Source organism: Dermacentor albipictus, chromosome 7, assembly GCF_038994185.2.
Source record: "Dermacentor albipictus isolate Rhodes 1998 colony chromosome 7, USDA_Dalb.pri_finalv2, whole genome shotgun sequence".
In the NCBI taxonomy this organism is placed as follows: domain Eukaryota; kingdom Metazoa; phylum Arthropoda; class Arachnida; order Ixodida; family Ixodidae; genus Dermacentor; species Dermacentor albipictus.
In genome coordinates, this window is record NC_091827.1 from 38952126 (window position 1) to 38970597 (window position 18472).

The 18472-nt window shown below is 47.8% G+C and overlaps 1 protein-coding gene across 1 annotated transcript in view; it reads left to right on the top strand.

Annotated features, from left to right (window-relative positions):
- The first annotated feature begins 10976 nt into the window (after positions 1–10976).
- LOC135905660 (protein phosphatase 1 regulatory subunit 37-like) overlaps positions 10977–18472 on the top strand; it is a 431344-nt gene continuing 423848 nt past the window's right edge. Inside the window, exon 1 of the mRNA XM_065436606.2 lies at positions 10977–12233. Within this exon, the coding sequence (XP_065292678.1) occupies positions 11996–12233 (238 nt within the window). The 5' untranslated portion in view covers positions 10977–11995. The remainder of the gene's footprint in view (positions 12234–18472) is intronic.

Consider the following 18472-nt stretch of genomic DNA (forward strand, 5'->3'; position numbering starts at 1 on the left):
CATCTGAGCTAACCAGGCGGCTAGCAGATGGCAGGGCGAAGGCGAATTTGTCGACAACACGAAGCAAAGGCAAGTGTTTGATGCAATAGTTCTGCAGAAACCCGCAAAGTAGAGAGAAGTAATGAATCCACCCTTTGTAGTGATTTCTACGATCGGGTCGATGTCCGATTTTCCCTTTATTCTTTAAATTAAGAGCATGGCTAAGCAAATTAAGAGGGATGACTAACTAAAGTAAACTAAGTGATTTAAGGGGGATGGCTACGCGAATTATGGGCAATGACTAAGCAAATTAAGGTGAATGTGTATGGAATGTGTCCCTCTTTAATTCATAGCATGGCAATTGGGTGTTTGCCTTCAAGTCATCTTAGGGATAACGTAAGACCCTGTGACTTCTTTTTCATGTGAATTTAAAGAAACTTGGAATCTCCACACAAACTTGCTTTGAGTGATATCATTACAAGAAGCATTTCATGATGAGGATGCTGCTGTTTTTTTTTGCCAGCTTTTCAGATTGTTTTTATTAGTTGGTGTTCTGTTTGCTGCTGCATCATCTGTGACAGAAGTGAACTAGGCAAGTATATATGCTCAGCTTCCTTTTGATGCAGAAAAATTGAATGAGTGAATGACTACAGCATTTATTAACACACTACTGGCTCTCTGGCCTAAGTGTGAAGAAGGGGGTATGGGGGAAAGGGAGAGAGAGGAGGGACACCGTGGGACCAGAGGGCTGATCCCGAGAACCTACAGCTTCTCTAACGAAGGGGGGTGACACCTGTTTCGTGGATGTGCCATACACTGGGACCGATGGCGAAGGTTTACATGGGGCACACTCAAAGCACAGGAAATTAAAACTGTTATTCAATGCTCATTATGCTTCAACACACATGGCAGCATTTATTCTGGTGCAGTGAGCAATCATTTCATTTCGGCACTAATAAACTTGGTATGGGGCAAAAAGTTGGAGGATAACAAAGAAGCGAAGGAGTGTGCTATGAGTGATGGGATGAAAAATGGTAGGCGTAACATTAAGGGGCACATAGCAGAAATTTCACGAATGAGAGGCCAAGAGGGTGTAACTAATATACCATTTGAGACTAAGAGGAACAAATGGAGTTGCACATGCCATGTAATGCATAGAGCAGATAACCATATGTTTATAAGAGCGACAAAATGAGTGCCAAAGGAAGCGAAGCACAGTTGAGGATGACAGAGAAATAGCTGAGGTGGTGGAATTAGGAAATTTGCAGGCCTTCAATGGAGTCGAAAGAAGCCTTCATTCTGCAGTGTAGATAACGTTGGGTTATGACGAGTGTAAAGTACACACTGTCAGACTGTTTGAAATCAGAAAGCTTGAAAACTCATTGAAGCTTCTACCTTGAGTACATGCAGTGTAGTGTGGTTGTAGCTTTACTGTTGCCCTTGCTCAATCTATGTTTGCACGTCTGTGGAACCAGCACCTTGGTACTAGAACCCCTTAACATTCCTTTACCTGTACATAATGTGGCCCAGTAAAAAGGGCTGTTGCAGAAGTGGATTAATACAAGAGTGAATAGGAATGTAAGGAATGGTACAAGTTATGCAACTGTGATGATGGTAACAGAACAGCGTAAACGATGAAAATAACCAAGAAAACATTGAAGTAATACATTTGTCATAAGCCACTGTGGATAAAAACTAATCAGTACAGTTTTTATTGTCAAAGAGCGCTGATACAAATTCACTTGGGGGAACTCATTTTCTTTTTTGCAAGAGGCATATTTTACTTGGGACATCAATTTTTTCACAAAAGTTGTTGAATGACCAAGAGAACTGAAACACGAGATCGCTAATATCAATATCCTGTAAGTTACACATAGTCAAGCATGTAAAGTGGACAAGACTGATACACAGCGCCATGCAATATGCCATTTGTGAGTAGGACTTTCATGAAACCCTCATAAGTACAGCAAAAATTTCACGTAAGCTATAAACTTGTTTATCAACTTGTCTGCTTCAGATGCCCCAACAGATGTAAAACCGCGATGGATGTTTTTGTTGCAGAATTGCGTATATCTAAATTTTGTGTATCAGCGTTTTTGGAAGGTTCCTTTTTTTTTTTACTTCGAGGGCCCTAAATATATATCGATATCCCTTGTGCAATAAACGTCCGAAGAATCGGCAAGTCCGAAAAAAACCTAATGCATCGAAAACTTAAATTGCCACAGCAACGTCTGAAGTAGTTTTGAAGGCCTGCCAGTACATTTACTAGGCGTCTCGATACTTGCACTGTGACAGGAAACGGCGGTAGCGCGTGTATAATTAAGTAACATATACATGTCCCTTGACAGTGGCTCCTTCACACACTTGATATGCTTGACCGCAATACATTGTGTATGCTTCACCGCGTAGCAACGCTCTGTTGCGGCGAAGCTGACTTTTGGGAACCGGCATTATGTAACGCTTTCTAGACCATTGCCGTGCTTCAAAGCCATCGGCGAGGATGGCGAAGGCGGAGTCGCGGCCATTGCTGACAGCATCGAATCCGTTTAATGAAAAACATGGCACTGAACTGCAGGAGGCTTGGTAGCGAACGTCGAAGCAGCTAGGGCTAGCGTTGCGGGCTGCACGACCACGCACCAAACACCATGTGGCCAAACAAATGGCTACAGTGGCCATGATTCGATACGGCTGCAAGAAGATCGGCATGCGAGAGTGCTGGTTCGAGGCTGCGAGTTAATCAGAATAATGGCGGTTACGGCTTCGATTAATGCCGTTTCAAACCAACGCTTTATTTCGAACCTGCAGTCACGCCAAAATGTCCGAAAAATCGGATGGAGAAAGGCTTCAGTCCGAAATTTCAGAGGTACGTACTCATACATTGGTCTTATAGGATACGTGTCGCGAAGGTGTCCGAATTCTCGGGCATGTCCGAAGAATCGTTCGTTGACTGCATATTGAATTCGTCCACATCGGATGCTCTGACATGTGGGGCTCATTTTACAAAGCTGCAGTATTACCTGCTTTTGGTGCAGAGTTACGGATTTTTAAACTTTGTACGTCACATTCTTTTGAACAGATTTTCGGCGGTGTTTGTAAAAAGCTATGAGACCTTATATCAGAATTTTATTTCCTGAGTTTGGCACAATTTATCGTCTTATTTTAAATGCAGCAAATTTCGTTCAAATCGGTTCAGCAGTTGTCTAACGAGAGCATTTATGTATTCTATATTGTATGAATAGATAAGTAGGGCTTGGCCCCGAGCTAAAGCCTCCTAGCTCTTAAACGTATCCATATGGGCAAAATAATGGATAGCGTTAGCATTATTGCGGAACTGTGAGCTTTAATATTTGTGAAGGTCCTGAAGACGCAACATCGAAACATGGAGGGTACGCTTCAGAGCACGCTGGCAGCGATAGAGAGGTCACGTAACGTTGCAAATAAGCTTTAATGTGCATAATTAAGCGTGTGCATTGTTACTTATTGCTTTTCCTCTAAAGATGCCTTGAACGATCTCTTCCATGACTTTGTAGCACTGACGGGAATCTTTGGACAGACAAGGTCAATGATGCCGCGATTTTCTTATGCAGACGGTATGCCAATACAAACGGCGAATACCAGAGTTTTGTTTAATTCTAGCTGGCCATTTCCTTGTTCAAGCTTGCTTGCTTAACGTGTTTCTTATTTTAAATACGGTCACCCCTTGGTGTTGACCATATGGATGAAAGGGGTGGGGTGTAACGATTATGGGCTTTGGTGTCAGCGCAGTTGTACGTATGTGCAATGAGAGCGTCTGCTGTCGCCCTCGTGTTATCCTGCACTTATATAAGGCAAAAAAATAATAAAAGAAACTTCCAGGATGTTATTTTTAAAATGAGGACGTATACTGTGAGTGGGGTTCTGACTTCTGCAAAGTAGCAGAGTGGGTTTGTTGGTATGGCATCTTGATCTGAGTTTCTTTAGCGCGAACAAGACTGGACACAAGAAGACATACGTGGCGCTAACATAAAGAGACCCGATGCACTAGAGATAAAGTTGACAAGAGTAGCTGACCAGATGGCCCTTGCGCCAATAAACACCACACATTCATTCATAGCTGACCATAGGGCGTTGTGTGTCCTGTGTGTCTTCTTGTGTCCAGTCCTATTCGCGATGAAAAACTAGGGTCTGACTTATTAAGTTTCCCGTTTCATATTGTTTCAAGGTGTACGGGACAATTAAGTTCAGTGGAAACCCGCGAGGTGGTGCAATTTTTGGGAGAGGGGAAAATTGTCATCACCTACTAGCCTAAATGTTCGTACTTTTTTTCATGGTAAATTGATGCGAAGTTGGGAGGGGGAGGGGCGATAATTACGCAGGGATATTTTCTGAGGGAACGTCCAAGGTGCTAAATAGAAAAAAAAATGAGTGGCTGCAAATTGGGGGAGGGGAGGTATCACGCCAGCTATTGTGAGCTCAAAGAAAAAAAAATACTTTCGACCACTAATTACCTCTGTAATAAGAGCACAGGTTAGTGGGTTCTAAACAAGCAGCAACTATACAGAGCCCCTTCATTTGCTTAACTAGTTGCTAAACGCCACAATTTGTAAAAGTCATCAGGTTACCTGGCGAAATTGTGCACGTGTTAATTATCTGCATTTTTTTGCGCGCTATGGCGAGACAGGTTCGGAAAAAAAAATGAAACGGCGGTAACCTCGACTCGGCTGCCAGGCGCAGTCACCGGCCGGAACGAGTAGACGACAGTTGCTGCAGCAGTTTTCGAATGTGTGATGATTACTCGGGAGAAGACAAAAAAAGTTTCGGCAGAACCCATCTAGTTAGCTGACGGTGAAAGTTGACGTTAATGCGATTAGCATTGATGCAAAGTGTAGTGACACACCGTATCGCCAACGCCAAAAACTCGCCACTCACGAGGCGTGTATACAGCGGGGTTCCTCTCTCGCGCTTCAAACTGGACAAGTTGCGCCATCTGGCGACGCCGCCGCGAAGTCCGCGCGTGGCGCGTGTGTGAATGTATACCCGGACAAGATTGTCTAAATATATATGACGCTAGTTTAATTCCTACCAGCACTGGATACATTTTAAGAATCTTTTATTTTTGTCATAAAAGATAGCGGCAGATATCCAGTGCTATATATGCATACTCACCGATGAGTGACATATACCACTGGAGAGCGACATACACTGGGGCTCAACCTGTGTCCGATGGTTCGTTTCGAACGCGGTGATCCAAGTAGGCAGGAAAATTGCTGTAAAAGACGCAGGTATATGTTTAGCTAGACAGATAGCCCGTGGAAAGTGTGTGAAGTATTCTATGAATAGTAATCGCAACAAAAGACTAATTTTTAAAGCGAATAGCTTTCTTTGCCCATTTCTCGTGGTTGGTCGGGGGTCGATGATCGAACTCGGTAAAGAGAATTTTCGTTTGGGCTATTCACTTACATTGACACTATCGTCGATAGTTTCTGCACATTTTTTTTTTTTGATGGCCAAGGGGGGCCTGCGAGCATTATGCAAGTAACTACGGTACACACTTACAGTATACATTCGTCCACGATGGTTTACGGCACACGGTAGTTGTGAAAAAAAAAGACTATTGCCGCAAAGCCTGGGCACATATAGCCTCGACTTCAAAGTTTCAGTATGTGGCGTCCTGTGCTACGTACGCAGCGATCTATGAAATTATATATAGTCGTGGCTCAACAGCTCCAGAAATTCAGGTTTCTCACTTAACCTGTGCTCCGCAAACTTTTGGGACCTGCTGTACGTACGGTGCATACACACGCAGGTCTGTATGTAGCATTTGATGGCATCCGTGATTCGTCGCGCTTAGCGCACGCCTTATGATTTCCCACAATATTCACTGTTAATTTAATTATGGTGTTTTACGTGCCAAAACCACCTTCTGATTATGAGGCACGCCGTAGTGGAAGACTCCGGAAATTTCGACCAACTGGGGATCTTTAACGTGCACCTAAATGTAAGTACACGGGTGTTTTCGCATTGCGCCTCCATCGAAATGCGGCCCCTATGGCCGGGATTCGATCCCGCGACCTCGTGCTCAGCAGCCTAACACCATCTCAGCGGGTACAGCACCTCAGCGGGTACAATAACCACTGTATGAAGCTCTATGACGGCTGCCACTCAAGCTACAGCCGCGGACCGGATAGGGAAAGGTTCATTGAACCCGACACGAGGAGTGGGGATTGGGGGGGGGGGGGGGAGGGGTGGAGGCTGTCGACAAATAACGTTACGCGCGGCGAGGCTTTTTACGCCGACAGCCAGGAAAACGTGCTGACCTGGCGATGGGCCACTCACAACAGAGCCGCAACAGCGTTGCGTTATTTTTTTGTGCTTCCCGTCTAGGTGGAATACAAAGAAAGGTGCGCGATAACGAACTCCAGACGATAATCGGCGGCGGCTCGCCGCGCCTGTTTACGTCATCGGCCACTTCCACCGAAATATCGCGCGTTCTGAATGCAATATATTTTTATCTTTTATGCGAACCATTCTTTGCCTCAATCCTTGACATTTTGCGGTAGGTAGGTATAGGTTCCGTTCTTGTCTTCCTTTAATAAAAGAGAAAATAGCGTGTGACATATGGTGGAATCGAACGTCTGCTGTCCAGCACAGCAACCCTGCAGTGCTCAAACTAGGCCACAGTTATTTCTTTTTCCTTTATTGCCTTTTTTTTCTGAACAATTACACTGTTAATGTGCATCAGCCTTTTTTCCCCTTATATTCTTGTTTTGTTTTTTGCTGACACGTAACTTCCTGAGCACTACCAAACCATAAAACAGGGTGATCCACTCTGGCGGATCGGGCTGGTTCCTGAACACCTCCCTAACACGATGGCGATTATTGTTGTGGTACAAGATAAACCCCAAAGGGTGTAAATTTTATGCGAAGCATATTACTAGAGCTCAACCCAGCTCCTCAGGCGCGGCGGTGTCGCCTTCAATACCACGTGACACCGTGACGTCACGACAGAGGAGAAATGGGGCTCCAACTCGCGCCGTCGCTCGCGGCGTCGCGGTGGTATATAAGCAGCTGCGCTTGCCTCTGCTAGACACTCACGAGGTGAGATGCCTCCTGGAGACAGAGCTGCTCGTTGGAATGAGAAGCGAAGGTTGCGGCGTGCTACAGAGACTGATTTTCTAGGTGGCTTTGGCCATAGAGTTTCCTACAAAATTACTAGAGGAAACTCTGGCGCTAGTGTCTACGTGAGCTACAATGGGAGCGGTTGTCCCAGCATGGGAAGTACATGGATTTGCCTAAACTTCGTCCTTTTGGCTTCAAACAGCTTTGTGACTTCGTAAACTCGTCATTTTTCTAAGAGTGTTAGATAAATTTACACCCTTTTGGGCTTATCTTGTCCTACAACGATAATCATCTGTGTTGCCCGCGTTTCCTTTCTTTAACCCGGTGAGCCCGGTACTTCCCAGTCACGAACGGCATGCGCGTTATCAGTGTGACGCAGTATTCTCGACAGGAAAGCAGCGACTGCCGAGTTTTCAAGAAAGGAAACGCGAGCAAGGCAGATGATTATTGTTGTGGAACAAATATACACCCCAAAGGGTGCAACCGTTTTAAGTGTACACTCTAAACGTAAGTCCCGAAGTCTGCGAATACCGTCTGGCCTCGGTGGGGACTGTGAAGCCTGTGCGGAAGTGTGTGTGTGTGTAAGCCCTCGCACTTTTATAAAAGGCGGCTCGGCTACGATGACTGGTCGAACGTTTCCCTCACCTAGGGATCTAGGGAGGACAGAGTGTTTATAAACAGCTGCTGTGCGGCTGCTCAGTGTACTTTCTCTCGCAGTCATGCTAGACTGATGAACTGCAACGTCCTTATGTAGATACTGTAAATAAACCCATATTCCTCGTTCTCGATGAGAAGCAGCCCTTCCCTTCAACAACGTCCTCAGCGTGGATAAGTTGGACGACGGCATGGGCCAGCTACCGTCTAATTCATGCCCGACTCCAATCTTGACAAGTGGTTACGAGCGGTGGGATTGACCTCCCAATCCTTACTCGGCTGATATTGGCTACACAGTTTCAGAAGGTGGCATATCGCGGCGCTGGGTAGCACACTACTGGTACCTGCTCATGCAAGTCATCAATCTCCTTCTCAACTTTCGCGTCCGGCCAACTATCGCCGTATCGTGCGCGCGCGCTTCGCTACGCGCACACAACCTCGCGCGCTGCGTACATGGGTGGTTGCGGACGCTGTAGGGGTTGAAGGACGGACTTCGGGATGAAAACAAAACTGGGAGGGTTTATTTCGCATTATATACAGAGAGGTGAGACGTCAATGAACAGTTGTACAGTCATTACGGGCTGGCAGCAACTCGGACGCTGCGGCCCGCGGCAAGAAGTTCGAGAGAGGTGAAACAGGGAATGCTCCAGAATGCTCAGGTCTCTCTGGAAGGCTTCTTATAAACCCTTCGAGCACTGGAAGTCGCGTCATGTTCGACCAATGGGAGAGTCCGCTCAGATGACGCCATTTTCAGCCAATAGTAGGTGCCCGTGCGATGGTGTCATACCCGGCGAAGAGAGTCGGCGCTTGGTCCTCCTCTCTTGATCACTTGATCCCCCTGCGATCTTGCCTTGCAGACTGGCAATGCGCTTCTTCCAAGGAGGAGAAGGGGAGGGGGGTGCTCATGCTCCATTGTCCTAGGATCCACCTGCTCCCGGTGCTACGGCCGCGCAGCGGTAGCAAATGTCTTCTTCAAAGGCGAAGGGGGATGATTGGGCTCCATTGTCCGAGGCCCCCTTCTAATCCCGGCGGCCTACGAACTTGTTTGCGAGTGTCCTGCCTCAGGAATGTGGCACCTCTGCTTCTGCATTCTTCAATTAGCTGTGCTGCGATTCGAAGTGGTTTGGGGAACTCGAAGTAGCCTCAGGAAACGGCGCCATATCTAACAACGCCCAACCAAAACTGCCTAATAACGGCATGAGTCTTGCTTGCATTGACTTTCTTGAAAACTCTGCGCTTTACTCTACTTTTCTGTCAGGAATGTTATATCACGCTGATAACACGCATGTCGTTCGTGACCTGGAAGTACCGGGCACGCAGCGATAAAGACAAGCAATATAGATGATGATAGTTGTTTGGATACTGTCAGGATTGGGGGCTCAGTCCCATCGCTCGTGATCCGTTGTCAAGATTGGAGTCCGGCATGAATTCGAAGGTAGCTGGCCCATGCCGTCGTCCAACTTATCCACGCTGAGGACGTTGATGAAGGGAAGGACAGCTTCTCATCGAGAACGAGGAATAGGGGTTTATTTACCGTATTTACATGCAGTTAATCAGTCTAGCATGACTGCGAGAGAAAGTACGTCGGTCTAACACGACTGCTTGAGAGAGTGTCTCAGTCCAACATGACTGCTTAAGAAAAGTGTGTCGAGCATCCGCACAACAGCAGTCTTTAAACACTCGGTCCTCCCGCGATACAAGGTGACGCGAACGTTCGTTTAGTCATCGTAAACTAGCCGCCTCTCCGCGGGACGGTTTACACACACACATGCACACACACGTGTTCACGGTCCGAAACCGACACCACACGAATTTCGTAGAACTCGGAGCCGACCCGGGTAGCACATTGTCTTGCGTCTTGGTCGGTGCGTGGGAAGGAGCCTTCGTCGGCGTTCCCGCGGCAACTCCCCCACCCGTAGCAGATCAGGTCCGCATTGTCGTGTTGCGCACAAAGCCTGCTTCGTTGAACTCCTTCAGTCACAACGCATCCTAGCTGAAGCGACGGAGAGTGGAGGATGCGCGTATTGTTACCGACACAAAGTCGACTTAGTCACGCCGTGGCTAGAGGTTTCCGGCGGCATTCCAAGATGAGGTTACCACCGCTGGCGTATGGCTGGCAAACTTGCACTCTAGCTGCCCGTTCTTGACAATACGAGATAACCTGCAAAGGGTGCAAGCTTTTTTTAGAGTGCAGCGCACTTAATCTCTCGCCTGTAGGAATTTAACAGTACGGCATGCATTGTTTTTAAAACCTATTATTGTAAGAACGCGCTGGATAGTTTTATCGCCCACATACTTAAGTAATGGTATTTTACGAAAAAAAAAATTCTTGCAGGACAACGTATCCAACAGCATCACGGGAACAAAGGGACGGCACGCATCGTTTTGTAACGCATTTCTTTGCCTACTCAGAACCATCGCTCCCATTGCAGTGTGTTTAACAGCAATTGTAAGCACTGGTTTAACGAGAAAGTCATTAATACGGGGCTCATTTCTGTAACGTATCCTCAGGGAAGAAATACACTGCAGCAAAATGACTGTTTGGGTGGTTCTCAATTATGCTCAACAGCGCCAATGAGTGTGGACAATGTTTCTTGCTCCAAGCATGCATGAACTATGTACCACGCTCTTTGCATTCCGTTCTCCTGCACTGGTTTTTGCTTGAAGATAACGCATGACGTTGGCTATGATCGAAAACCACACCAGAACGCCGCGAAGACATTCCCACGCTGTGTCTCCGAAACAGCGGGCGCAATCTTGGAGGCCACGCTCACACTACTACGGCCCAAACTACGGCCCTCGCGCAGAAATTCGTGCGAACGCAATCGTGTAGGCCACGCTCACTCACTAATACGGCTCTCGCTAACTGTAAACCACTACAACGAATCAAGTTAGGCAATGTTTTCGCCAGAAACGACGAGCTTTTGTTTTCCCATTAGTCCCCCAGCATTATTTAAAGAAAACCAATTCAGCTGTGAGTGGGCTTCAGCTCTAAAATAGTATCGTTCAAGGTAAGCTCTGACATCACTTGCGCTTGTCTTAGGAAACTGCGGGGGTTGCCACTCCAGCAACCTGTTCCTTTAAAAAACCTCCTCGACTGTCGTGCCGAGATTTGTGCGAAGCAATCACGGAGGCTACGTTCGCGCAACCTCTATCGTCTCCCCTTTTCAGTCCAGGTGGCGCCACGTCAGCAAGGACGAAGCGCTAGGCGAATCACCAGCGCGCGCCGCGCCGGCGCGGTAGCCGCAAGCTGCCGTCGTCGCTGCGACAGGGGCGCAGCGGGCGTACGCGCCGATCACCCGCTGAAGTGAAGAGCGTCGCAGCGAATCGTTTATCAACGCGGGGAGAGTAGGCAGAAAGAAGCCCTTCCCGCGCTCTGCGGTGCTTCCATCGCTCGGCGGCTGCTGCTACTTCTACGGTCGAAGGGCGACCGGACCGAGCTTCTCTCGTCGCTGTTGGCGTGCGTCTTGTGCTCGACGCTAGCGGAAAAGCGGTGGCGGCCAGGCGGGCACACTTGACGGACAAGTTCGTCCCTGCGTGCCCTTCTCAAACAACGTGCGCTCGCGTTTTACCGTGTGGTGGCGGTGGTCGAAGCGGCGCGTCGTTTTAACGGTACCCGCCGCCGTCGCGCGTGTGTGGTGTGGTGTGATCCGCTGGTGCTTCCGTTTGCGTGCGCGTGCGTGCATGTGTGTGTGTCGTTAAAGAATCACTGCTGCTGCTGCGGCGGCGAAGGCCGCGGCCGCGGCACATTTGTGTGTGTTTTTTTGTTTACGATCCCCTGGATGACCGTGCTCCCACTTTCGCCGTAAGCTCCGGCGGAACGCCCCAAAGGAAGGAAAGTCGAAAGATCGCTCGACTCGGCTACTGCGGTGCGCCGGAGACTACGACAGCTACGACGACGGACGATCTTCTGGCCGTCGGTTACCACGGGCGTCGCCTGTGCTCGCGGGCTTTCTCCGTTTCGGGCGTGTTGACAAAACGCCAGATACACGCGGCCGTGCTGCTGCTTGCGGCTACGCAAGTGGATCACCTACCACGATAGTACCTACTACGACTCGGCGTTCGTTGTTGCTACAGCTGACGGCAAAGTGAGCGCGCAGGTGTGCGAACGTGGTGGTGTTTTCTGTGTTTATTTGAATAGCGCCATGCATTACCGCCCGCAGTATCGCGTTGTTCGGCGGCGGTGAAAGAGAGAGAGAAGAGTCCGCTTGGGAGTTCGGTGTCGGCGTGTCGGATTGGTCCTCGTCCGTCGCGTCGGATCGGCATGAGCGTGTTCTTCACGAGCATGGAGGACGTTTCGATGGAGCCCCGATCGCTCTCCGCGGGTTGCGAGAAGTCCGCCTCGGCGCCGACCACTCCGACCGAAACTACGAGACTGCAGGCGCACGGAGTCGCGCTTTCCTCGGCGCTCAAGCGCCGAAGCAAGGGACACCGGGTCAACTTCCCGACGGACGACTGCATCGTCACCGGCTACGTCGAGCCGCCGAACCCATGGAGTAACGGTGAGTGGATCTCGCGCGTGCCTGAAGAAAGATCGCGCGACGCGGATATCCTGCGACACGATCGCGTCGATTTCAGTTCATTCGACAATTTCGCTTGCAATACATCAGATGCGATTTCCTTATTGGTAAGTCACAGGGTACCCCTGAGCTTGTATACTCTCGGGCGCACTCCCGTACGGGAACATGATCATAAATAAGTTGTATCATACGGCCACAGAATATAATAAGTACCATTATTTACAATCGCAAAGTAAGCCTCGTGGTTTCGTTGTAGTTTCCAAGTTTGGCCTGGCACCCTTTCGTGGTTGAGGTATGCCCTTAGTCAAAATACGAACGTTTGGGGATTAGTCGTTAGATGTACTCGCAAGTGACCTCTGAACTCGGGTCTGCTCTAAAGGGGGCCAAACATTTCTTGCAAAGCGAACATGTCGTACATTCAGATTCGAGGGAGTCGTGCGCTTGTGTACAGGGCCATTGTCCTGGACATTGTCGCACGCGTCCAGGATCATTGTCATACGTGTCTAGGATCGTCGTCATACGTGACCAGGACTGTTGGCATACGTGTACAAACCCCACGGAGATTTTTTTTTTTCGAGCCCATTATAGTATCTGCGGAAGAGAAAGTTTATCCAACCTGTTCATCGTCTTTCGTAAGTTTGTAACCGAAGCTACAGGATGCGTCGCGACCGACTGCTTGCCGCCGTGCTGCTAAGCTTCGCTGATAAACCAACATGTTTGCGAAGATATGAGTTCACTCTGGCTGTTGCGGAAACCAGATAAGCAGTTTCAACCTGCATATCTCGTAACAGCTCTTCCGTCATTCTTACCCGTCTCAGTGGCCCAAATGGCACGTATAGTATAAACAACGATATGCGTAACCAGCTTGAATCTGAACGCGGCACAGGGGTATCATGTCTTTTCCAAGTCGGTGCTTGTTACCGACCAGGTTTGTTACGAACGTGAAAAACCCATCTTTTTTTGTTTCAAGCATCACAGTTATATGGAGAAGGTATCACTTCCGTGTTCGCGTTGAAAGCAACTCCTCATGTTTCTTTGTCGTAAAAACCGTTGTTACTGGCCTAAACACACAGACGATAGTGCATTAACGTGGCGTGGTAGGTTTTGGTGGTTTACACGCTGGATTTTCACATCGACTCGCGGTATTCTTAAACGCACTTCGCGAGTACTTTTCATCGTCTGCGACGACGCTACTGTCTAGATAAAATTAGTATCAAATTCTCACGATGGCTGTCGGTCAAGGATATGATTAAACCGTTTGCGCATAGTTCTGCATGCATCCGACTTCATCGCTTCCGAGTTAACCTCCAATCGGATTGCAGGCAATGGTTATGGGACGCATTCTCGGACGATAACTTTCGATCGTTACTACATATCCCTCTCGCATTACGTTATAATGCTCAACCGGCCGGGCAATCGGCTCTTCCTGTTTTGCTCAACCAACCGATAAGCGCGTATTGAAAGCGATATCGCCGGAAGTTGACCGTCTGAACCAGGTTTTGCCGTGCGATAGATTGCATCGATGTTAATCACGGTCGTCTGCTATGTATGGAGGCTCCTCCACTATGTTTATAATGTCACGGGGCATCGATGTTATTCACGGTCGTCTGCTTCGTGCGGAGGTTCCTCCACTATGTTTATAATGTCACAATGTGTGCCCTCGTGTACGTACGATGCTCACAAGCACCTCAAATGTCACATGTGGGTCAGAAGGGCGCGTTACTATACGAAGCAGCGTGGATTGTTTCCGAGGTGTTTTCCCCAGGCCCACGCCGGCGTGGTACTTCCGTTGTTGTTGCGCTTGCTGTTACGTCACGCGTATCGGTGCACATCGCTTGCCCCCGCAGCAGTGTAGACAGGTGTTGCCGGTTTATGTCTCGTATATATAAACAACAACAAAAGTACGCACTTCAGCGCCGACATCAAAATGGCTTTCGGCTCCGAATTTCGACTGCAAGTCGGAGCGGGCAGGAAGAGCCGGTCGATACTGAGTCAGCTGGTTATATGCGGAAGAGGCCGGGGTGCGCAGACCGCTTCGCCGGTGCCTGTTCAGCTTCCGTCACGCTTAATCCAAACACGCCTGCCTGCTGGAGTGCGGTTTTCTTTCTCTTCTTCTTCTTCTTTTTTTTTTTTTGCTGCTGCTGCTGCTGCGGAGGTCTGGATATTTCTGGTTTGTGTTATGGTTGGGGGGGGGACTCGTATTCTGTGTACGCTGCTTCAAAGCAGCATGAACCAAATCTTTAAGAGAATCTGTTTTTACTACGAAAAGTTTTGCACCGAAAGTGTTCAATACAAGTCTGACGGTTACTTTGATGGATTGCATAGCCCCGTAGCCTTATATTTAGGACCTCTAGAAGAAAAACAAAACAAAAATAAACAAGGAAAGCAAGAAAGTAAGAACGACAGAAAGCTGAGCTAGTCGGTAAGGTTTCCTTATGCAAAAAAGAGGTGAGGCGTGCAGACAGGACACAAGAGTAGAGAAGTGGAGAAGTGGATAGCGCGAACTTCTCTACTCTTGTCCTGTCTGCACGCCTCACCTCTTTTTTGCATAACAAGAAAGTAAAATGTAGCCGGGCGCAAATTTAGTATAGGTTGACAAATGAAACATGTTTGTAGCCACCAACCGGTTGGTTCGTGACCTTCAAGTACTCAACAAACTTTACTTCGGAACGGCTTTCCTTTATTTTTTCCTTCTCTTTGAGGTCTTTCGTCGCTCATAAGTGTTTATAAAGTTGTCAGCTGTAAGAAAAGATCGCGTTCAAAATGATGAAGGGCTGAACACGTGTCGTCCATGTTTATTGGGAAAATTTTGATAAAGAAAAAAAAACAACTCTAGAATGTTATTGTGAAGGCTAACCGTTTATGGTGTCTTTGTGAAGCAGGATACGTATTATTTTATTCTTCCGAAGCAGCAAAGAATGAATAAAAATATCGGCATCCCACATAGTATCATTAAAAAGGTAGCAATAACCGCCGTGGTAGATTTTAATCTAGATATCGGTTGTTAGTTTCGTGCGCATTTTTGAGTGAACAAGAAAAAATTTCATCGAAGGGGTCCTGTCGGCTGTAGGTTTCCAAATGCCTGCTAGCATTTCTAAAACGCAGACTTTGCAGTTTGCGCCCCCCCTTTTTTTTCTTTCTTTTTTTAAACTTCAAAACGCTTTTTGCCTCTCGTCAGAATGACGCCTCCAATTCGCATCGTTATAATTTATCAAAGACCATCTGTTAGTGCTCTTAAATTGAGCAGAAATTATTTGCAGTTGATCGGCAGTCTTTGATAGCTTTGACGTTTACAGCACATGCATAACAGTGGCCTAAGAGCATTTGTATACAAAATACACATTCGCGCGACATCTGGTTAAACAAATGCGTGCAGTCGTTCTTCGCGAACAAGCTGCAAAAGTGGCCATGGTGAACTTATCGTCCGTAATTAACCGTTCGTGGTAATTAATATTCACGAGGGTAATGAACATGCACGATTGGAAGCAGCCGTTGCCTGTCAAAAAAAGGCTCAAGTTTTTGCCAGCAGAGACGGTGTAAAGGCATGGAAGTTGTCAGTCACATAAGTACAACTGTTTCCACAATCTCACGCAAAAATAGAAAAAAAAGGGAACAAAGAAAGAAGGAAAGAGAGAAAAGGAAAGAAGAGAGCAAGGTTGTAAAGAATGTTTATCTTGTGTGATCTCCGCACATTAGTTATAACTATCAAATCCTTTATTTTCTTGCCCAGTATAACCTATGATCTCCGCGGATTAGTTATATAACTATCAAATGCTTTATTTGTTTGTTTATTTATTTATCTATTTATTTATTTTGCCCAGTCACCCGCCGAGGTGACGCAGCTAGTGGTTGTGGCCTTCTGCAGCTGAGCACAGGGTTCCCGGGTTCGACTCCCGGCCTCACTGTGATGGAGGCGTGGGAAAGGGGGGTGCGGAACGCCAGAATACTCGTGCGCCTCGGGTATAGCCGAAATTAATCCGGGCATACCTCCGCGGCAGTGCGTCGTGGCTCGTTGTCGACTGTGATAGCAGCTGAAGCCTCGCTCAACTGAACTTACGCTCGGTATTAGACTTACGCTTACGAAAGCATTGAACTCCGGGGGGTGAGAAACACTGCACGAGTGAACGGTACTTTCAGTGAAGGTCTCTCTCTCACTCACCTGCACACACTCTCACTCACTCTCTCTCTCACTCACCTGCACACACTCTCACTCACTCTCTCTATATATATCTCTCACCCACACTCTCTCACTCTCTCTCTCACTCGCCTGCACACACTCTCACTCTCTCTATATATATATCTCACTCACACTCTCTCACTCACTCTCTCTATCTCTCTCACTCACTGTCTCTCCATCCTACTTTCTCTCTCTCTCGAATGAACCGTCACCCGCCTGGGAAGTCGATATATATAGAGCCCGTGATAGCATCGTGCGAAGTTGATTAGATATGGGCGGTGCCTAAAAGTTCACTTAACGCGCGCTCGGTTGCATGGAATCGTGTGCGCTGAGGTAAGCGCATATCTGACCGGTGATGCAGAGTAAAGCGTGGAGCGTTGATCGGGGGGAGGGGGGGGGGCTATTGTTTCTTTCGTTATCGAGATGATTTGTCGGGAGAAAGAGATTGTTGCTGATAAGCCTCCGCAGAGCGGTAGTCAGCTCGCTACAGTATAACGAGCGGGCGCAAATTGAAAGCCAAGTATGGGAACACCAGGAGTAAAAAAAAGGGAGGGAGAATGATATTGCGTGGGCTGGTACTACCCTAAATGAACACTGAAGACAATCCTTAAGTCAAGCTGTATTATTAAATTACGTTTTTTTTTGCATTGCCAAAGCGTGTACTCTTGTCATTCGAGAAGGTTTAATCGCCCACAAAAAAGCGCGAAAGGGGGCAAGGACGGGTACGTGGCGCCGTCGCCGGGAAGTTACCGCACTAACTCTCCGCGTGACGTCATAGATTTTGACGGCATCTAATAGGGCATACTTAGCCGTTTATATCGGTAAAGGTTGACCGCATTACTTTTGTAAAAGAAAGAAAGAAATGCTTGAAACACTCGACCGTGGACTACACGATGACCCAGAACGGAGGGCAAACGGTCAGATACAAACTTGGACGGATAGCTGGCTCTCCAGGAAAGTGCGTGAAGTTCCCCAATAATGCCAATCGCATCATTATTTGACCCAGGCACGTACCCAGGGGGGGGCCCGGGGGGGCCCGGGCCCCCCCCGAAATCAAGTGGCATACCCCCCCCCCCTCCCCGCCCACGCCACCACTCCTCACACATTCCTAAAGCGCCGCCAGATTAATGTTGAGACTTGGCAGCTGTTCATCGGTCAGCCTTATGCTGCCTTTTTCACTCCTTTTAGATGGCGGTAGTTATCGGCATTTCTTGTAATGTGAAGGACAGTTTTCTCATAGATTCCGCACCCGCGCGATTAACTCGAGATGCGCTCAGTTGTCACCATCTATTCAACCGTCACGCGCATAGCTGTTGCTTTTGTTAGTTCAACGTTCTTTGTTTAGGCTGATCCTGGGACCAGGAGAGGGATGCGGCTGTTACTCAGCTGGTATGTACTCTCATGGAACGAGTTGCGGCCGGAGAAAACACCAATTGCGTTTAACTTTTCCCTTTGCTTCATTATTTCCTTGAGTTACGGCTCGCCGCGACTGGCCGATGCCCGGAACCATATACACGTGATATGGGTTAGATAAGGTGGGAAATAAAATGATGTGAAAGAGCGTCCATCATGAAACCCTGCAATAACCCTTAAACCCATAAGCAAGATGACTGTCGCCAGTTACCTCGTCTGTTTTTCCTTAATTGTATCGCACTTTTCGTGCAAAATTGGAAACCGGAAACAAAAATCGCAAGGAGTTGAGAAATTAAGCGATCTACTAAGGGAGAGAGCCAACGCGCAACAACCAAACTGCAAGCAACAGCGAATAATAAAAATGTTAACCGTTGTTTATGAGAATATTTCTGCATCAACATCTTTTTATTTAAAAAGGAAGTAGAGAAAACGCCGCCGGAAGTGGAGAATAATTACTTGCTTTGAATGACGTTTCTACAGTTATCGGTCGAACCACCTCACGTAGCCACTTGTCTGCTGTGCTTATGTGGGTGTTTTTCTAACCTTTCTCGGTGAGCGCAGTACGTCTAGAATCGCAGAGTCCTGCGCTCTACGCGATTGTATGGGACTGGCGGCCGCAGAGCGTTACGCA